The sequence below is a fragment of the Cervus canadensis genome, chromosome 8 (assembly GCF_019320065.1).
Source record: "Cervus canadensis isolate Bull #8, Minnesota chromosome 8, ASM1932006v1, whole genome shotgun sequence".
Classification (NCBI taxonomy): domain Eukaryota; kingdom Metazoa; phylum Chordata; class Mammalia; order Artiodactyla; family Cervidae; genus Cervus; species Cervus canadensis.
The window spans coordinates 63,197,356-63,220,678 of NC_057393.1; the positions used below are offsets into that span (position 1 = coordinate 63,197,356).

Sequence of the window (23,323 nt, forward strand, 5' to 3'; positions counted from 1 at the left end):
ACAATGCAAAAGAGAAGTAAAGAGAGTGAACATCCTTGCTTTGTCCCTGATATTAAAGAAAAGTACTCAGTTTTTAATCATTTAAGCATGATGTTAGATGTATATTTTTTTGTGAATGTTTCATATTGGGTTGAAGAAGGTCCCTTCTAAGTACTATGAGGGCTTTTTATCAGGGATGGATGTTGGATTTTAACAAATCTTTTTTTCTGTATCTATCAAGATGGTAATGCTTTTTATTTTTACTAAGGTGAATTATATTGATCAGTAAATCAACTGAATATTCCTAGTCACAATGAAGTATCCTTTTTATGTATTATTGGATTGGATTTTCTAAAATTGGGGTGGTGTGGCAATGTCAAAATCCAACATCCATTCCAGAAAAAAGCCCTCAGTATTCTGAATATGAATAGAAGGGAACTTCATACTAATACAGGGGACCACGGGCATGTTGGGATAATAATATAAGGGACAAAAGAAGCCACATTCTAGACTAATTTTGCCCCAGTGATGTTCTAAGTACTCTATCTGAAGCCCATGAATTATGATAAGGGTCTCTATTCTAGCTAGTAAAATAAGGATGGTTACAGGCTTTATGTGCACTCTGAAGATTATGACCTAGGATCTTCTCAGGTGTTGGCTTTTCCCCCCAGCCTTCATTAGTTTCCTCACAGCTGATCAGTACTCAGCTCAAAGACTTGAGTAGGACTCTGCAAATCTCCTGTGTTCTTTGTCTGTGTAGCTCTTTCTTTTCTGGTGCTATGAATTGCAAACTAGCTGGCTAGCTGTTAGATTTCCCAAACTTGCAGCTCCATTTCCTCAACTGAAACAGACTGTTGAGTTCTACGTGGGTTCTCCTCTGCAATGAACTGGGAATCCTCTCCAAGTGGTAAGCTGGGTTAATCAAAGGGCACACATCCTATGAAAGAAAAAAATGACACTAGGTAGAGAAATAAGAGCCAAGTGTATTTAGTTTTGGCTAAGTATTGACATTTTGAGAATTTATATTAAACACTGTAGGTTTGGGGGAGAGGTTTGAGGGATAAAGAGGTGGGGGGAAGGACAAAGCAATCCTGAATGTATACCCTGAGAAATATATTTCACACTTCATTGCAATTTATAAGTTAAATGTCCCCTTTTTTCCCTAGAAACTGAAGATAGTTTATTATTACTAGAATATTTGAGGAAAAGAAAGAAAGATGAGATCACAGAGATAAAGCTTGTAACACCATACTTTTTATAATCAAATATGATATCATTTCTATTTATCCTTATTAGATTTCATTACTTAACTGGTATTTCTAATCTATTAAAATTGTCAGAAGTCTCATTTTGACATTCAAGTTACTTGATAATTTATTAACATGTTCCATTATTTGCATTATCTATATCTGCATTATCCATAAACACAAGTTTATCTGAATCACTTATAGTTTTACCTGAGCAAAGCTCAGGTAAACACTGAAGCATATCAGTACTAATTTGTCAGAAGAATTTTTTGAGACTGGTTCAACAATTATCAAATATATCAAATTGCCCTATATCCAATATTCATTATTCTATAATCTATATTATTACAAAATAATCTCAAATATACTATATACATCACTGCTTAATGGACTGTCATAACAAGTACTACATATCTACTGAAATGAATTCATATGAATAGCAATCCTATCAGAAAAGTAAACAGTCATCCTGGCATGACTTGGAGTCCTGTTGTGTTGTTTGGTTGTTGTGTTTGACCCTTTGTGACCTCATGGACTATGGCCTGCCAGGCTCCTCTGTCCATGGGATTTTCCAGGCAAGAATACTGGAGTGGGTTGTCATTTCCTTCTCTGGGGAGTCTTCCCAACCCAGGAATCAAACCTGCATCTCCTGCACTGCAGGCAGATTCTTTACTACTGAGCAACCAGGGAAGCCCTTTTGGAGCCATGTAGTAGCTTGTAATTTGACTACTTCCTCTTCCAGGTAAGGAAAAATAATTTCCCTAATAAGCTATACTAAGTTCCAGTCAAACTTTAAAGTTTACTGATTTGTAGAATCAATTTTTAAAACTGTGATAAAATGTACATAAGGTAGTAAAATTTTACCATTTTAACAATCTTAAGTGTTAAATTAACTGATATTATATTCACAATGTTCTGCAATCATCTCCACTATCCATTTCCAGAAGTTTTCTGTCATCCCAAACAGAAGCTTTGTACTCATTAAATAATAACTCCTAATTCCCCTCTCCCCTCAGTGCCTGGTAACCACAGTTTTGCTCTCTTTCTCTATGAGTTTTTCTATTTTAAATACTTCATTTCAGAGGAGTTCTTATAGGAAAATGCAATATGTGTCTGCTTGTATAGGTAGGGCTAATTTCACTTAAGTATCTTCAAGGTTCATTCAGATTTTACCATGTATCAGGTAAAAGATTTTATTTATTTATTTTATTTATTCTGTGTTTCATGAGAATCCATTCCTTTTAAAGACTGAATAATATTCCACTGCATTTAATATATCAAATTTATTTATCTATTCATCCATTGAAAAACATCCGCTTTGCTTCCAACTTGTGGCTACTACGAACAATGCTGATAAACAGTGGTGTAAAATCCCTGCTTTGAAGTTTTTGTTTTTTTTTTAAATTATACCTAGGAGTGGAATTGCTTGATCATATGGTAATAGCAAAAACAAAGAATATGGCATCTGGTCCCATCACTTCATGTCAAATAGATAGGGAAACAATGCAAACAGTGACAGGCTACTTTCTTGGGCTCCAAAATCACTGTGGATGGGGACTGCAGTCATGAAATGAAAAGATGTTTGCTCTCCAGAAGAAAAGCAATGACAAACCTAGACAGCATATTAAAAAGCAGAGACAGTGCTTTGCCTACTTTGCCTACAAAGGTCAATCTAGTCAAAGCTATGGTTTTTCCAGTAGTGTATGGATGTGATAGCTGGACAATAAAAAAGGCTGAGCGCCGAAGAACTGATGCCTTCGAACTGTGATGCTGGAGAAGATTTTTGAGAGTCCCCTGGACAGCAAGGAGGTCAAACCAGTCAATCCTAAAGGAAATCAACCCTGAATATTCATTAGAAGGACTGATGCTGAAGCTGAAGCTCCAATGCTTTGGCCACCTGATGCGAAAAGCCAAGTCACTGGAAAAGACCCTGATGTTGGGAAAGATTGAAGACGACAGAGGTTGAGATGGTAGGATGGCATCACCGACTCAATGAACATGAGTCTGAGCGAACTCCGGGAGATGGTGAAGCACAGGGAAACCTGGCATGCTATAGTCCATGAGGTTGCAAAGAGTTGGACACGACTGAGTGACTGAACAACAATGGTAATAATTCCCCGTTTAACTTTTTGAGGAGCATCAAATTGCTTTTCACAGCAGCTGCATCACTTACATTCCCAGCAACTATGCACAAGGGTTTCCATTTCTCAACATTCTTGGCAATACTTGTTCTTTTCCATTTTTTGACAACAGCCATCCAAAATGGTGCCAAGTAGTATTCTCATTTTGGTTTCTCTAATGATTAGTGATGGTGAGCATCTTTTCATGTGTGCTTACTGCCCATTTGTATGTCTTCTTTGAAGAAATATTTAAGTCCTTTGATCATTTTCAGATTGGATTGTCTGCTATGTCGAGATATATCTGAGTTCTTGAGATATACATTCTGGACATTAATCCCTTATCAGATGTATTTATTTTCTTCCATCCATGGGTAGTCTTTCACTTTCTTGATAGTGTCCTTTGATGCACAAAAGTTTTTAATTTTAATGAAGTCCAATTACTTTTTTTGTTGATTGCACTTTTGAAGTTTTTTTAAACAATAAAGAACATTTTGATATTATCAGCATTTTCTGCAAAACTAATCATTCTTAGGCCTCTATTCTTTTCTATTCTCCTATGTCTCAGCCAAACTTTTAGCACTGCTCCTTCGTTCTATAAATGCTTTCCATCATTTTTACATGTTTTACAAATGTGAGCTCTTATTAAACAGTTTTCTGTGTATTCTCCAATGCTTTTTATTTTTGTTAAGGCTCCTCTTCATTTTCCTTTTAATTAAGGTCATTTGAGATTCTAAAGTCATAACTGAATTTTTGCTGGTATCCAATCCTCTCAAGTTTTCTTTACTTCCCAAATCTCACTCTTTAGAATGACATTTATCTTTTTTTTTTAAAGTTTTAAAGTTTGTCTTCTTAAAGTCTAAGTATTGCCATTCTACTGTTTCTGACTATAAAGGACTCTGGATTCAAGTATCAATTTCTCCCAAGCACTCTCAGAGTACTATACTAATGACCAATTCTTTTTTTTTTTTTTTATTTAATTGTTGAAACATTTATTATAAAATAAAGTAGTATTTACATAAGATTTACTAAACTAGTTTTTCACTGTCGTTCTAGCTGCAGCAAATGTTCTTTCTCCAAATTAAACCAAATTAGAAACAAAAGAAAAATTTTGGGAAAACAACATTTAACAGAATTAACTTTAGACAGCAGATACATTCAGACTGCAAACATATTGGAAAATGCAGTTAAAATACTTAAGTAGATCACAATGAAAACCACAAAGTATGATGTGTTTATTTGAAATAAACATTGCATTTGTTTATTGTGCTATCATATTTTGTTTTGGACTTTTAACTTTTAAAGATATTTAGTGCTGGAATTTTAAAAAGGCTTATGACAAATGAAAGAACATTTTATGGCAAATAAATGTAGCTCATTGTCCTGAACTTTCTTCCTCTTCCTTCTTACATGTCTCGATCAATACAAATTCTTCTTTTCAAGGGGCAACACCTCTCTTAGGTAAAACTACACAACATGTTATAACCCACCTATCAACTTACTTTGTGATAATGAGAACACCTAATTCTATAAAAACAGACAATGACTCTGCCTATATTTCTAAGCAGTTAAAACAATTTTTACATTCATTCTCTATTAAACAGATTCTTTAATGTTATTTAAAGAGTCTAGACTAGCCCTTTTCTGAAGAGCTTCCTGTACCTAGAAAATAACATTGACAATATGGAAAATCTAAAACAAGATTTCAGTCAAATGAGACCTCTAGCAGATACCTAGGAGATCAAGGTTTTTACCACTATTTCTTGCCATTATGTCAGTTTGTTAATCATTAAGAATGTAGCATGTCCTTCAATTGGCTAAACGCCCTTTGAAGATATTCACACCATATGACTTCCACACCAATAACCCACAAGTTACTTTCAAGTCAAATTTTATGTTATTCTAGGCAGACAATATAGTTATTTTATTTAGATACAAAATTGATGAGTATAATCAAACTAAGTTAGAATCATAGAATCTGAATCAGAATGGACTGCTGAGGTAATTCACACAACTTCACACATTCATAATAGGAAGATATAGCAAAAGTCTCCTTTTTTTCTATTTCAAGGATTTTTTTTTTTCTTTTTTTTTTCTCATTCAGCCTTGTCTGAAACTAGCCCACATGCTCTACAGCACACACGACGAGCACAGTTTCAGTACTGCTATTCCTCCTCTTACGACCACCGAGACCAGGGTTTAGATCCGATGGGAAAGGGAACTGGAGGGTTATTTCAAGGATTTTTATAGTCCACAAGTATTTATGGATGTTTACAGTCTACAAGACAGAAGGTATGAATATTAAATAAGAAAAAAAAATTGTTTTTCACTAATTTTGAATGAAAGAAATTATAATCTTGATAAAAAAATAAAAGCTGTAATATTTAAATGAAATTTCCTTTCATCACCTTCAAATATAACAGACAATATTAGCAAAAATAATACTATAAATAAACACATTTAACTACAAATTACAATATACAACCATATAGTCATAATTTATTAAACTGACTCAAGACTTTGAAAATGTACTTAACTTCATAAAACATTTATTTTAGCTAGATATCACTTACCTTAATCCATGAACGTTTCAAAGGAAAACATTATTTTACAGGTCAGAAAACAGTTTATGTTAAGGGCTAAGGATGAGGGGAAGGCTTGACCGACAAAGATGATGAAAATGTTTTTTATCTTGCTTATGCTTACAAGTCATATAACAGGTATGCATTTGCAAAAGCTCTTAGAAATGTTATAGGAGCTCATAGGAGTGAATGTTACCATGTGTAAATAACAAACCTGAATAACCAAATTCTTTAAAAGACTAATTGCTTATTATGTAAAATATTAGTATATTCTGAAGGAAATACTGAAAATAATGAACTATAGTGGACCAAACTGAGGTCATTTTACTGTGTAATTCTCAAGTGTACTTATGCAGATATTCAAGTTTTTATTTATGTATTTCTAAACATATACACAAACATAAACCAAAAGAGAGGTACTTCTATTTAAAAAATTACTCACCACCTCGTTTCCAAACAGTATGTCAACAAAAGGCATAACTTTCATCAATGATTCCTTGTAGAACTGACTAATAAATGGTGCAGACAGATTCAAAGTGAAAATTCTGTTGTTTTCAGAAGCATGGTGAGCCACTTTTAAAACTGACTCTGGGGAAACTGTGAGGAAAAAACCCTGGGTAAAGAAAAAAAGGAGAAGAAATTAGAAATGCTATCTCCACAGAATCATTCTCAGTGGGAATACAAGAAATTGATACAAAATACAGATGAATCACAAGCTGGAATCAAGACTGCCAGGAGAAATATCAACAACCTCACATATGCAGATGATATCACTCTGATGGCAGAAAGTGAAGAGGAACTAAAGAGCCTCTTGATGAGGGTGAAAGAGGAGAGTGAAAAAGCTGGCTTAAAACTCAACATTCAAAAAACTTAGATCATGGCATCTGGTCCCATCACTTCATAGCAAGTAACAGATTTTTTGTCCTGGACTCCAAAATCACTGCGGATGGTGATTGCAGCCTTGAAATTAAAAGATACTCCCTGGAAGGAAACTTATGACAAACCTGGACAACATATTAAAAACAAGAGACATCTCTTTGTCAACAAAAGTCTGTATAGTCAAAGCTATGGTTTTTTCAGTAGTCATGAATGGATCTGAGAGTTGGACCACAGACAAGGCTGAGCTCCAAAGAATTGATGCTTTCAAATTGTGGTGCTGGAGAAGACTCTTGAGAGTCCCATAGAATGCAAGGAGATCAAATCAGTCAATCCTAAAAGAAATTAACCTTGAATTTATTGGAAGGACTAATGTTGAAGCTGATGCTTGAATACTTTGGCCATCTTATATGAAAAGCTGACTCACTGGAAAAGACCCTTATGCTGGGAAAGATTGAAGGCAAAAGGAGAAAGGATTGGTGGAGGATGAAATGGTTAGGCAGCATTACCAACTCAATGGACATTAATCTGAGCAAACTCCACAAGACAGTGAAGGACAGGGGAGCCTGGCATACTACAGTCCACGAGAGTTACAAAGAATTGGACATGACTGAGCAACTTAACACCACCAACAACATACATAATACAAAAGCCTCTACAAGTGAAAGTGAGAGACATTCAGTCCCATCTGACTCTTTGCAATCCCATGGACTATACAGTCCTGGAATTCTCCAGGCCAGAATACTGGAATGGGTAGATGTTCCCTTCTACAGCAGATCTCCCAACCCAGGGATTGAACCCAGGTCTCCCTTATTGCAGGCAGATTTTTTACCAGCTGAGCCACAAGGGAAGCCCAGCCTCTACAATATAAACCTTAAAAATGCAATTATAAAATGCAAAGCAGGAAACTGCTTTTGATCAGTAGCATTTGATCAGGAGAAAAGTTTATCATATGAGTACTGTATGCTTAATATGTGCCATTTCATTAGAGAAGAAGAGTTACCTTAAGTTACAAAAGAGCTATTGAAATACTCACTTATAATTGAGAGACTAACTACATCCCTCTTGCAAACTCAAACAGTTTAAAGAGAAAGTAAGATTTTGAACATTAAAAAATCAACTTTCTGGCAGGAGTCATGTGTACTGGGGTATAATTTTGAAGGGTATCTTTCCCTTAAAATTCTTGAAGTATTTAGACAGAACTTTATAATAATTATCTCTTACTAAAGTATTGCTAATGAAATTATAAGAAATATGTTTTCTGATCAAAATAACACAAAATTTTCTCATTTAAAATTCTAATCCATTAATTCTTTTTTTTTTCATTTATTTTTATTAGTTGGAGGCTAATTACTTTACAATATTGTAGTGGTTTTTGTCATACATTGACATGAATCAGCCATGGATTTACATGTATTCCCCATCCCAATCCCCCCTCCCACCTCTCTCCCCACCCAATCCCTATTCTTTATCAATATTCAACTGTTCAGAAAGGTAACATCATTTATTATTAGGTAATATCATTTAATCTTTTCATCTTCATTTTTTAATGAAATACAATGTCACTTGCAAACTATGAGCATTCAAGTTGCTTTGCTATTTTTGTCACTTGGAGAATTATGATGAACAGTGTATATAGCATCTTGTCTCCATAGTAATATGGATGTATTTGCTCTTTAGTCTTTCATTTAATGAGGAGAGTTTAAAACTCTCCCCTCCTCCTAATTCTCCCCAAACTGTTTCAGCATGAAATAAAAACCTCCCAGTTAGCACTCTGCCAGCTGTGGATTAACCACAGACAGTCATAGAATGGTCTACATAAATAGTAACCTGGTCAAATAATTAGGCTTCTCACCAACTTCAGACTGAAAATTTGATCTGTGCTAAAATACATCTGATTGTAATTTAAGGTACAGAACAGTATGCCCCTGGAGTCTAAATTTGGCCTCATTCCAAATGTGTGTATGTTGTATGTGTGTTTAACTTTAAAGTGCAACATAAGAGCATTGTGATGTGGACAGCATAAATTCCATTTTGTCAATTTTACAAAGAATATACAAAAAAAAAGTTAGTTTTTAATTGAGGTAAATTCACAATTCAAATTAATTCCATTTTTGAATGTTTCTTGTTTCTCTTTAAGCAAATATTTAGTATTTGAGCAATTTTGGATTTGTGCTCTGTTAAAGTGCAAAGACTTAAAATTGATGCCAACCATAATTTTTCTTTCTTGATTTATATCCATTGCTAAGCCACATGTTTCAGAGTATAATATCACCAAAAATAAAAACAGTGCCAGTATAAATTTTTTTTCAAGTAACAGGTTTGTAATAAAAACAGACCAATAGTTTAGAGAGCTATAGTTTAGAAAAACACTCTATAGAATCAACAAAACTCTTGTAAAATTCTAGTTAGGAATTTCAGTCAGCACAACAGTTAGTGCTGCTACTCTTTGGCCATAAGAACAATGAAAAGCAAAGTAGAGCCTACTGGCTAATATTAATCAGAATTCAAAGTGAAGTGAGACAATTTTATCCATTAAAATGAAAACTGAAGCAGCACAAAAAGGCAGGAGAAAAAGAATGGGGAAGGCCAAGGCAGAGCCAAAGAATCATTTTTTATCAGAGCCAGACATAAAATTTGGAAATCCCAAGTATGCAGATTTGTTAGTCAGCCACTCTGAGGATTTCTCATGGTAGCTTAAATATGGGGGAGTGTAAGGAACTGCAGTGTTTAAAATAATAAAAGAAAAGAAAAGAAACTGCTCATTTAAAATCACATAAAAAATAACAGACCTACAAATAAACTTAACCAAGGAGGTGAAAGACCTATACTCTGAAAACTATAAAACACTGATGAAAGAAAATGAAGATAATACACACACAATAAAGGAAAGATATTCCATGTTCATGGAATAGAAGAATTAAAATGATTTTAAAATGTCCATATCACTAAAAGCAATCTATAGATTCATTGCAATCTCTATCAGACAACTCAAAGCATCTTCTATAGAGCAAGAACAAATAATCCTAAAATTTATATGGAATTATAAAAGACCCCAAATTGGCAAAGCAATTATGAGAAAGAATAAGAGAGCTGGAAGAATCATGGTCCCTGACTTCAGACTATACTACAAAGCTACAGTCATCAAAACTGTATAGCACTGACACAGAAAGAGACACATCGATCAATGGACAGGAACAGAGGGCCCAAAAGAAACTCATGAATTATGTTTAATTAATCTATGAGAAAGGAGACAAGAATAAACAATGGAGAAACGAGAGTCTCTTCAATGAGTGGTGCTGGCAAAACTGGACAGCTACATGTAGAAGAATGAAATTAGTACATACTCAAACATCATATACAAAAATAAATGCAGAATGTATTAAAGACCTAAAACCTAAATGTAAGACTGGATGCCATAAAACTCCTAGAGAAAAACAGAGGTGAAATACTCTTTGACAGATATTATTGCAATTTGGGGGGATCTGTCTCCTAAAGCAAAGGAAATAAAAGCAAAAGTAAACAAATGGAACTTAATAATTAAACTTAAAAGCTTTTGTACTGCAAAGGAAATCATCAACAAAATAAAAACACAATCTATGGAACGAGAGAAGTTTGTAAATAAAATGACCAATAAGGGGTTAATATCCAAAATGTTATATAAACAGTCTATATACCTCAGTATCAAAAAAATAAGCAATCCAATTTAAAAAATGGGCAGAAGATCTGAGTAGACACTTCTAAAGAAGATATACAGATGACCAATAGGCACAAGAAAAGATTCTTAATCATTAGAGAAATGCAAATCAAAGCCACAATGAGATATCATGTCATAACTGTCAAAAGGGCTGTCATCAAAAAGTCTATAAATAATAGATATTTGCAAAAATGTGGAGTAAAAGAACAACTGGACATTGTTGGTGGGAATGAAAATTAGTACTGCCACTACATAAAACAGTATGGAGGTTTCTCAAAAAATTAAAATTTTAATAAAATTAAAAATATAACCACCATATGATCCTGCCATTCCAGTGCTGAACATATATTCAAAGAAACCAAAAACACTAATTCAAAATGATAAAAACACTCCAAAGCTCAAAGCAGCTGAAAGTAACTAAATGTCCATCAAAAGATGAATGGATAAAGATTACTCATCCATAAACAGGAATGAAATTCTGCCATTTTCAACAACATGGACAGACCTAGAGTGTATTATACTTAATGAAATAAGTCAGACAGAGAAAGATACCTTTTATTATCACATATGAATGTAGTAATTCATAGATACAAAAAAAAACAACTGTGATTACCAGAAGTAGGGCAGAGCAAGATGGCAGTATGGGATTAAGAGATACAACCTACTACGTGTAAAATAAATAGGGTGTAAATATATACACTGTACATCACAGGAAAATAGAGCCATCATTTTCAATAACTTAAATGAAATATAAATCTATTAAAAAACAGAATCAATATGTTGTACACCTGAAACTAGTGTAATATTGTAAATCAACTATAGTTAAATTAACAAAAAATACATAGAATATAAAAGCATTGTAGTAACTTAATGATGAAGAAAGGCTGCTGAAATTACTATATTAATACTGCTGATGGGAGTACAACTGACACTTTTCGAAGAAAATAAATTGAAAATATGATGAACTATAAAATTCATGCTCTTTGATGCAATAATTCTAAGGTCTACCTTAAGTAAATAATTCAAAATATGGAAAATATTCATTGGGGAACATATCAGTATACTATACATGTGACTTAAACATAAATATTCAATAATAGAGGAACAAGTAGTCAAGTAAGAACTGGCATATACATCCATTCTAAATTTGGCTGTGGATCATTTAAAATGTGGCTAGTGCAATTGAAGACTTGAATTTCAAATTTTATTTAATTTTAATTTAAATGTAAGAAGCCACATGTCGATAATGAGCATATGCAATGTGGTTACTGTGACTGTGGAACTGAATTTTTAATTTAATTTTTTTGAAATTTCAAAATGGAAGGAATGAAATATATTCTTGTATTAAACACATTTTTATTGTTTTGGTACGGCTATGTTTCATTTTGACTATTGACAATTTAGTGACTGTGCTGTGCTACAAATGTAAAGCAGATACCAATTTCAAAGAAAAAAAGGTTAAAAATATAATTAATAATTTTATATGAATATGTGTTGAAATGATAATTATTTTAGATATTTGAAGTTAAATATACTGTTAACATTAATTTTACTTGTTTCTTTTTACATTATCAATGTCTCTACTAGAAAATTTTAAATTATGTGAGTTTTATTGTATTTCCACTGGATAATGCTATTCTAGAGAATACTTTGAAGATAATAAAAAGGATAATTATGAAACAAAGCGGCAAAGTGGAAAATGTTTATGCCACACAAGTGTTAAATGAAACATAAGCTATACAAGTAGTATATGCAAAATATGGTTATAAACTATATTATATCAATAGGAAAAGAAATCTAGTAGGGAATACTCCAAAAGCAAATATGGTCAAATTTCAGTAGAAAAATTATGGATGATTTTCATGTTTTTATTTTTCAAATTTTGGTGAAGTAGTTTGATTATTCTCTTGATATAAACTCTTTAAAAGAGGGACTTCCCTGGTGGTCCAGTGGTTAACAATCTGCCTGCCAATGCAGGGGACAAACGTTTGATTTCTGGTCCAGGAAGATCCAAAAGCCATGGAACAAACACCTAAGCCCCTGAGCCACAATGACCGAGACTGCACAAGCCACAACTACTGAAACCACCCCCTGCCCCGCCCCGGCCCCCGCCCCAGAGCCTGTGCTCCACATAAGAGAAGCCACTGCAATAACAAGCCTGTGCACAGCCACCAGAATAGCTCCCGCTCGCCGCAAGGAAAGTCTTCACATCCCAATGAAGACCCAGCGCAGCCAAGAATAAATAAATAAATATTTTAAAGAAGAAGAAGATATACAATAACATAAAAATATTTGGACAACTAGAAGTCCTACCAAACGGAGACTAGCACTGATGAGGGATGGCTGAGAGTACCAGATGCTGTATCTCAAGATGTACGACTGTTGCCTGTTTTAAAGAACATAATTAGTCTGTTTTCCACACCATAATGAAAGTGCCATAGTAACACTAGTCAAGACTAGTTGAGAAAATGAATAAATAAGAAGCCAAAAAACCCCCACAAAAATCATACAGCATGTTTTCTTTCTTTTAATGGGTCCTACGTGTTCTGCAAATCTCCTAGAGTATAAAATGTATTTCCTTGTAGGAGTGTGACAATCAAGTATGAATTATTACAAAGCACAGTTCCTATACGATTGTAAGTAAAATACTGACTTTGACAAACATTATGATGATGTATAAACTGTTTACAATTACAGTGTTATGATATGCACTACTTCATAGCAATGACAGGAAAAGAATCACTTAAAGAAGAAAGTCAGAAAAAATATATTAGTGATGCTGTAAAGCTTATGTTACCACTGACTAAATGTAATCCAACGATGGAATATTAGGATAATTCACCTAGTTCTTCCTGCCTTTTGGCTCCTTTTGGAAGCATAAATAAAATCACTCATTCCACATATATATTAATCTTTTTCAGGATTAAAAAAACATGAACAGGTGAAAAGATGTCAGGTTTTCTTCCATACGAAATAAACACCTCCAAAAGCATATAATAGGAGGAAGCAATAGTAGAAAGAACGTGGATTTCAGGGAGATACATGCAAGGATGTTTACCACAGCTTTGCTGAAAGTAAAAGGAAATGTGAAGCATTCTGAAAGACCCTTTCTAGGGAAAAAGACACAGAAAGTGTTGTGAATACATACTATTATACAAAGATATAAAGTAATACACTAGAAAAATATGCATCAGATTGTGTATAGTTCATCCTTTTACATACTGTGTACAATAAACACACACGTGCACACATCTAAAACATCATGATTCATTTTTCAAGCATGCAAGACACATATCAAACACATTGGAGTATCCACAGAGTGAAGAATTAGGAGAGATCAGGAATGATAGGGGAAAATAAAATAATAAAAGAGAAGCCATACCTAAGCCAAATAATAATTATTTGTCAAAATCTGAGATGGATTCACTCAATTCTCAGCGCCAGAGGTTAAACAAACTAGTATACTTAATTTAGACAGTTTGCTAGTCTTAGTACTTATTATGTGACCCGAGCTATGTAACTTCCCTAGGTTTTTATCTAAAAAATGGGAATACTAATGCCTATTAAGGTTGTTGTGAAAATTAAACGAATGCTTCATATAATGCCTGGCATGAAGCATGCACTCCACACATATTAACATTCTATTAACATTATTTCTGCAGTAATATCAAGAGCATTACAAAGTTTTATTTTTCTATTAATGTTGAGTTCCATTTTATAGCCCTTAGTTATAATGCTGCTCAAAAATATGCCTTTAAACTTGGATATAAAGCTTGGTATTTCCTTTGAAATACAAATACATAAAACAAAATCCATCATTCCCTTTCCAAAAGCTCCTTGCCTCCTATCTCTCCTTGATTTAATCATTCTATATCCTGCTGACAGATTAATCACCCCAATCAGTCTTCTTTTACTAGTAAATTAAATCCAAATGTCTCACACCCCAGCATTCAAAGCTCTCCACAATAATATCCCAACTTCCAGAGCATATCAGCTGTAACCTCTATTTACAAGGTATGTCCTTCCTTCAATCATATAGAATGAATTGCTTCCCCCAAAATAAATCTCAGTCATTACGTGATTTTTTTTTTTTTTCGGTTTGAAATATCCACCATCTCTACCTGTTGGAATTTTACCCCTCCATCAAGGTCCATTTTAAATCGAACATTCATCCCACAAAGTCATACTGCATTCCTACCAACAGATATACTCTTTCTTCTTTGAACCTCCATAATATATACTATAAAATAAATAACCAAGAGTATTTATTTTACTTAATAATTTAAGCAATTTACATTTGTCTTACCTCCCTAACTTGATTGTAAACTTAAGGCTAAGAGTACTTTATTATGTTTGCTATAGCACAAAGCACAGTGGACAGATAATTTTAAAATATCTGATTAAATTTTTATTGAGACTCTACATAAAATCCCATGTAACTGAAATGCTATTTTTTTCCATCTATTATTGTTTTAAATTTTTATTGGAGTATAGCTGATTTATAATGCTGTGTTAGTTTCAGATGTACAATAAAGTGAACTAGTTATACATGAATCCACATTCTTTCATATTCTTTCCCCATATACATCATTATAGCAGATTAAGTAGAGTTTCCTGTGGTATACAGTGCATGAATGCATAGTTGCTCAGAGTCCAACTCTTTGTGACTCTATGGACTGTAGCCCACCAAACTACACAATCCATGGGATTCTTCAGGCAAGAATACTGGAATGAGTTGCCATTCCCTCCTTCAGGGGATTGTACACAGTAGGTGCTTATTAATTATTTTATAGACAGTAGTGTGTATACGTCAATCTCAACCTCCCAATTTATCCTTTCCCCCTTTCCCACCTGGTATCACAAAGTTTGTTTTCTACATCTGTGCCTCTATGAAATGCAGTTTTAGAAAGAGAAATAAAAGGACTGATGCATTTTCACATGCTAAAGGAAGAGTATATTTATTTTAGAGCTGGACAACTCTTTAGTTCAAAGAATCTGAACTTTCTCAGTTTGCAACACCCTTAGTGAACAACTTTTTCATGGTGCCCTAAGAAATATCTAACAGTTCTACGTTTGATAAGAGGCAGGTCTGAACAACTTAATAACTACTGATAATCTTAATAACTACTGATAATCTTAACAGTTTATTACATGGTTTGAAAAAAGAATACAGATAAACTGAAAAGTTTTTCTTACTTCATTCAAAAACCACCACACTTACTAATGGGATATGGTGCTTATGGGTACTGCACAACTCTTCAAGCCTTGGATTCTAACTGAATAGTGAAACTCTCATTTACTATTCTGCACTATTCTGATTTTCAGGATTTTTTTTAAAACCACAGCAACCATTCCCATAGGACATCATCCCAAAGCAATGCATCACAATCTGATGTTGAGACTATGCATTACCCTGATACAAAATACCCTACAGAACTCTTGAATATGCTGCAGCAGGATCATGGAGTATCTCAGTACAGAGTCTGCAAAACATGGCTTTAGTTGAAGGAAATAATGTGATAAGAATTTTTATTTGAGAGAGCTAAAGCCCTTCTTGGGCATGATTCAGAGTATTTAGAAAATGTCAGTAATATACTCTGCGTGAGACAATAGAAGTAAATCTGAGTGTAAGGGTGGAATTCTGGAGACCAAAGGAAAGAGGATTTTATAAAGAGATGGACCCTAATTAGATGATGGAAATGGGATAGGCTACAATTTCATTGGTAAAATAAGGCCAATGAAAAACTGCCTTTGGCTGAGATTCCCTAATAACTTTGGTATCGCTGGTTCCTAATAAACAATTTTGTTTCTTACACTATATAATGTTATAATCCTTCTCCATTAACTTAAACCTTCCATAAAAATCAGTTCATCTCCAAAATACATATAAATAATTTTCCAATTTCCTGCTCAATGAAGTTTGAGAATTATTAACTTTGTTCTCAAATCAAATGGCCTATCAATTTTATCTCTAGAAATTCTTACAAATATGCTCTTTCTCATTAATACATCAGTATTAATTTTCCATTAATACAATCCTCATTTGGCTTGTAAACATTACTGCAACAGTATCCTGTTTTGGCAAAGCTCCTTTGCTCAAAAACCTTAAACAGCTCATTTCCTAAACAATACACCTCATTTCTGACATGCCATCAAAACCTGTAAGTATGACAGGAATCTATCTTTTCTACATTTTCTCTGATGATTCACCTTCAAGAAACTTTTCTACTGACCACACAGAGCTTCTAACTAACTTAAGTACAAATTCTATTATACTTCCCCATATCCTCTCATTTGCTGGTTTTATTTATTCATTCTGTAGAATCTATTCTTCACCTTCTACTTGGACAACAAAACCAAAGACTGGCACATGTTTTAAGTCCTAATAGTAAATATTTTAGATTTGTGATCTCTGTTGCAACCACCCAATTCTGCTGTTTTAATACTAATGCAGGTATATACAATAACACAAAAAATGAGAATGATTATGTTCCAATAAAACTTTATTCACCAGAACAGTCAGTGAGCCAAATCTGGCCCAAATGACATATTTTGCTGACCCCTGGACTGAAGGAAAAGAAGGAAATACAAACTACCAAGTAAAAATGCCACTGTGATAAAAGGAACATTGGAGAGAAAAATTAATAGGAAATCCAATACAGGATGATAATGAGAGGTAGCTTCCTCCTAAGAATGAACAGCACGAAGAAACTAATGATAAAGTGAGCTTAGACAGAAGAAAACTATATACAGTTGATCCTCAACAACAAAAGTTTTAACAGCTCGGGTACATTTTTTTTCCCTAAGTAATACATGTGAAAGTACTGCATGATCCCGAGTTGGTTGAATCTGTGGATGCTTATGGATGGATGTGGAGGGTGACTTTAAAGTGACACACAGGGCTTTTCTCTTTTTAAAATTTTTATTGCAATATAGTTGATTATATGTGGGTTTCTGACTACACAGGATGATGGCACCACTACACTCCCACACTGATCAAGGGTAAACTGTATTTTCTGGTGTCCTCCCCTGAAATAAGAACATATAACTATATATAACTTATATAACATATAAGAACATATAACTATAAGAACTAAATCAAGGCAAGTTATCTACCTACATGTGAGTATAAAACTCAGTTTCAAAGGATACAAGTTATGCTGCATTAGCAGTTGCTGCTCTCTGTCTATACCCTTTAGTCCCACTCAATATTTCTCCCTAGGTGCCTCTGAGGATAATGGCTGAAAACAGAGCCTCTAGTCACCATAAGGTAGGCAGGGACATTTAGTTTTTATACCGTGAATATTCTTCTATGTTGGAAACATAAAAATTGTCGGTGGTAAAAAGCTAAAAAAAATTTAATACTTCTGAATTTTTAGAAATGAATCATAATAATGGTAGAACCACAGGGTTCACAAATCAGGCAATTGTGGACTAGCATTAAAATACAGGGTGCCTTCTTTCATGTACTGCAGAGAATAACCCTCTTTCAACTCAAGCTCTGGCCTGCTTTTTGGCAAATGACTAAAACAAACACCTGCTATTCCTGCATTTTTTGTAAGTAGCACAAATGAAGCTATGTTTCTTCGTTGTTATTTTAATGCACAAGTAACAAGTGGAGTAGTATTTCACCTAAAATATCTAAAATGATAAAAGATAAAAAAGCAGCAAGTCACACCTTTAAAAAAGGGGCTGCATTAGAAATTCAGACATTTCAAATTCTGGTCTATGTTTTGGACAAGCTACATTTAAATATTTGAGTGAGAGTCCTAAAGAACTTCAGTTTCTTCATGACAGGAGAATGGGTAGATGATCTTGAGAAGCCCTTCGATGTCAAAAATTCTGGAATTCAGTTAGGTTTTAAGTTACCCGATTTTTTTCTTAATTGAGGTGAAATTTACATAAAATAAAACTAACCATTCTAAGGTGACCAATTTAATGTCACCTGGTGTCACGGTGTTGTACAACCATCACCTCTATCTAGTTTCAAAACATTTTCATCACTCCCAAAAAGAAATCCCATACCCATTAAAAAGTAACTCTACATTGCCCCTCAGCTCAGTTCAGCTCAGTTGTGTCCGACTCTATGCAACTCCACGGCCTATAGTACACCAGGCTTCCCTGTCCCATCACCAGCTCCAGGAGCTTCCTGAAACTCAAGTCCATCAAGTTGGTAATGCCATCCAACCCTCTTCTCCTCTGTCATCCCCTTCTCCTCCTGTCTTCAATCTTTCCCAGTTTCAGGGTCTTTTCCAGTGATTCAGTTCTTCACAGCCCCTAGCTCCAGGCAACTACCAATCTGTTTTCTGTTTTCGTGAATTTACCTATTTTGGATATTTCAAAAAATGGAATCATACATTATGTGATCTTTTATGCCTGGCTTCTTTTACTTAGCATAACATTTATGAAGTTTACTCAGAGTATAGAATGAATTTAGTACACTGATTCCTTTCACTGGCAAATAATACCACATTGCATAGATAGATCACATTGTGTTTAACTACATGGTTATAGACATTTTTCTTGTTTTCATACCTGATTTTAAAATACTTTTGGAAGTATTAAATAACATAAAACATATGTACATATCAAAAGTGTTGTTTTAAAAAAGATTGGAGGGGTTTTGTGAAGAGGGAGTCCCTTTCATCCAGAAACTGACAGGTCTTAGTGAGCTAGAAATGCAACTTATTACAACTGCTGATTCATGTAACGAATTGAGGGTTTAATGAAAAATTAAAAAATAAAAAATTCTAAGATTAAAGTTTATGAAATACATAGATCAGGCTCTGAACAGAAAGAATAGAGAACACAAGTGATCTGTAAGAACCTACGGCGAGATGGTTGTTCCTTTTGGTTATATTTTGTCTTGAGGTGATCCTCTGTTGTTACTTTAATGCAAACTAGTGATTTCTCTCCATTACTACTGGACATAGTTGCTCTAAATCTGAGTTTAGAAATGATGAAGATGAAACTACATAAAAATAAACAACTGCTTGCTTATTTCTATAAAAGTACTGTTTTATAAATGACTAAGCTGAAAGCTATTGCTTTATCATCCTAAGTGGTTGGTGTTTCTATTTTTGATAAAAGCCAAATTTCAACCCATCTTCTGTGACATAGCAAAGAGCTAAACTGTCAGTAAATGCACTTATATTGACCCTGACATTTTCTTCTTAGGTGTCTCCAGCACGTCAATAGGAGAAGACTGCTTTTAGACTTGAATAACTGCTTTATAGCTGAAGCCAACACAGATTGCTGCTGGATTGGTATCTATCCACTCATAACAGTAGTACAAGTCATCAAAAAGGTATGGAAAGCCCTTGTTGCTAGATATGACAGCTTTGTGACATTAGAAGCTTTGCATATTATTTAAATATTATTTTACATATTATATTATACATTACTTGTCTTGGCTGTTATCAAGTTACATGATCTGACATAATTTTTAAAATAAGGAAACTGACTAAAATGCATTTTTAACAGATATAGGACAGTAATTCTCAAAATGTAATTCCCGAATCAGCAGCTTCAGTATCACCTGGAACTTCCTTAAAAATGCAAATTATTGGTCCGAACCTAGACCTATTGAAAGAGAAACTGTGGGATGCATACAGCAAATTGTGTTTTCACAAGGCCCCTATGTGACTCTGATGCATGTTAAAATAAAAAACCACTCCTCTGGAATAATGAAATACCTACTCATTATTCTTAAGACTTCTATTCCATCACAGAGAAACTCAAAATCTTTATGAAGATGGGAAAAAGGGAGACTGCAGCAAAATATAAAACTTGGTTATAGTGAAATAAAGTTATACTTTTTTATTCCAAAAGGTAACTGATATTATCTAGATTAAGAAAATATCAAAATAGCTTCCCTGCAGCTATGGCATTGGGCTGAACACATTATGTTACTATCTGACTTATATATTGGACATCTGAGTAATTTCCCATGGAAATACGGTTCTATATTAAGAAACATTTGATCTATAAACCCATTCTGCAGATGTGGAAATTACAGTCCAGAGAGGTTGCTCTACTTCCCTGTGAGTGAAGTCGCTCAGTCGTGTCCGACTCTTTGCAACCCCATGGACTGTAGCCTACCAGGCTCCTCCGTCCATGGGATTTTCCAGGCAAGAATACTGGAGTGGGTTGCCATTTCCTTCTCCAGGAGATCTTCCCAACCCAGGGATTGAACCCAGGTCTCCTGCATTGTAGACAGACGCTTTACCGTCTGAACCACCAGGGAAGTCTCTCTACTTCCCTAAGGTTATACAAATAATCAAGTGAGGAGGCACCTGCACTTCAGTCTACTGACTTGTACATCTGCTTAGTTGTTTATACGCTCCACAGTCACACTCCATAATTAATGAGGCAAACTTTGAGAAAAAGGATGAGGGAAAATATAACTCAGAACGGGTTAAGATTGAGGGGAAAAGAAATGCATGGCACAGGAGTCTTGAATTGGCTCTGAACTGGGTTCTAAGTTTCTTGAGAGCCAAAGCTAAAAGTAAGACACTCGCTTACCTGGCTTTCGTCCTTGAAGAGATGAAAAAGGCGACTTTCGTATAAGAAAGAACGGAGAAAGTCAATTCCCAGACAGGTTGATAAGAAGTCCGGGGATCCCTGAGGAGAAAGGGGTCTGGGGCTCTTGAAGCGGAGATAGGGCTCTGGGGTTCTCAAGGAGGAGGAAAGGACAAACCTCCCCCCAACCCCCTACATTCCTTGGTCTTAAGTCACATAAAACGCTTTTTTTCTTTAAACCCGGAACTGATGATTACACAACAAACAACTCAGTTTAAACTCTGTACTAAGGATTATATAACCCACTTCCCTGGTGGCTCAGATGGTAAAGCGTCTGCCTGCAATGCGGGAGACTGGGGTTCAATCCCTGGGTCGGGAAGATCCCCTGGAGAAAGAAATTGGATTGTATAACAACAATGTATCCTGCTTGAGGACAGTTTCTCCTTCCTGAAACCTTCTGGCTAATCCTGTTATTTTAAAACGTAAATTATGGGAGTGGGTATAGTAAGATCTTTACAAACTTCAGACATTCTCTTGATTTACTGTAATAATTAATTAAAAAGTATATAACTCCCTTGCTAACACCAGCAAGGGGGGCACTCTCTGTTTCCCTTCTGATGTCTATGTCAGAAGCTTTCTCTGCCTCTTTTCTTACTTTAATAAAACTCTGCTACACAAAAGCTCTTGCGTGATCAAGCCTGGTCCCTTGGCCCCAAAGCTAAATCTTCTTTAGAGATCACAAATCCAACACTGTTCACCATAAGCTATCACAACTGGTATAAAAATATTCTCATATGGTACTTAATGGGTTTTCCTGGCAGCTCAGATGGTAAAGAACCTGTGCACAATGCGGGAGAGCTGGGTTCAATCCCTGGGTGGGGAAGATCACCTGCAAGAGGAAATGGCAACCCACCCCACTATTCCTGCCTGGAGAATTCCATGGACAGAGGAGTCTGGCGGGCTGCAGTCCATGGTGTCACAAAGAGTTGGACACGACTGAGTGACTAACACACACACACACACACACACACACACAAACACAGTGCTTGCTGTCCGTAACAATTTTGCAATAGCAAATTCATTCTGTTTATGGTGCATTCTTCAACGAAAGACTAAGACCTTCTATCAAAACAACTCAGCAAAATCGATGCACGTGGGAGTAAAGCCTTCTGATGGACCAACCATAAAACATGGAGTTTTCAAAGAAAAAGATAGATTAGATGTTCCTTAGAGAATACTCTATCAATATAATCCTCCAAACCAGGGAAAGAAAACAGCTGAATCATAGAACATTTGAGGCTGTACTTTCTTTAAGTCTTTTTATGTTGTACTAGTTAAATAATACCATGACAACCACACTATTGTAGAGTTTTTAGAATTAATTAATTTATCATGGAAAGGAACCAGAGATCAAATTCCCAACATCTGCTGCATCACAGAAAAAGCAAGAGAATTTCCAGAAAATCTTCAACTTCTGCTTCATTAACTACGCTAAAGTCTTTGACTGTGTAGATGGCAACAAACTGTGGAAAACTCTTAAAGAGATGGGAATACCAGACCACCTTACCTGCTTCCTGAGAAATCTGTATGCAGGTCAAGAAGCAATAGAACCAGACATGTAATAATGGACTGTATATTGTCAAGGCTGTATATTGTCTCCCTGCTTATTTAACTTATATGCAGAGTACATCATGAAAAATGCTGGGCTGGATGAAGCACAAGTTGGAATCAAGATTGCCAGGAGAAATATCAGTAACCTCAGCTATGCAGATGATATCACCCTTATGGCAGAAAGCAAAGAGGAACTAAAGAGCCTCTGGATGAAGTGAAAGAGGAGAGTGAAAAAACTGGTTTAAAACTCAACATTTGAAAAACGAAGATCATGGCATTGGGTCCCATCACTTCATGGCAAATAGATGGGGAAACAATGGAAACAGTGACAGATTTTATTTTCTTGGGCTCCAAAATCACTGCAGATGGTGACTGCAGCCATGAAGACTGCAGTTTCCTCCTCAGAAGAAAAGCTATGACAAACCTAGATAGCATATTAAAAAGCAGAAACATTACTTTGCCAACAAAGGTCTATACAGTCTAAGCTATGGTTTTTCCATTAGTCATGTATGGATGTGAGAGTTGGACCATAAAGAAAGCTGAGTGCTGAAGAACTTACACTTTTGAACTGTGGTGTTAGAGAAGACTCTTGAGCCCCTGGGACTCAAAGAGATCAAACCAGTCAATCATAAAGGACATCAGCCCTGAATATTCACTGGAAGGACTGATGCTGAAGTTGAAGCTCCAATACTT

The 23,323-nt window shown here is 34.9% G+C and overlaps 1 protein-coding gene and 1 non-coding gene across 8 annotated transcripts in view; both read right to left on the bottom strand.

Moving 5' to 3' along the window:
* Positions 1–23,323, bottom strand: part of ADK (adenosine kinase) — a 591,696-nt gene that overhangs the window by 159,841 nt on the left and 408,532 nt on the right. For 4 of the 7 annotated variants that reach the window (XM_043476498.1, XM_043476500.1, XM_043476501.1 and 1 more), the window contains exon 7: positions 6,368–6,538. The exons of the other annotated variants lie outside the window; for them this stretch is intronic. In XM_043476498.1, the coding sequence (XP_043332433.1) occupies positions 6,368–6,538 (171 nt within the window). The remainder of the gene's footprint in view (positions 1–6,367; positions 6,539–23,323) is intronic. 7 annotated transcript variants of the gene reach the window in all.
* LOC122446926 lies at positions 5,448–5,573 on the bottom strand. Its single transcript, XR_006271068.1, has one exon. It is a non-coding gene; the product is annotated as a small nucleolar RNA SNORA61 (small nucleolar RNA).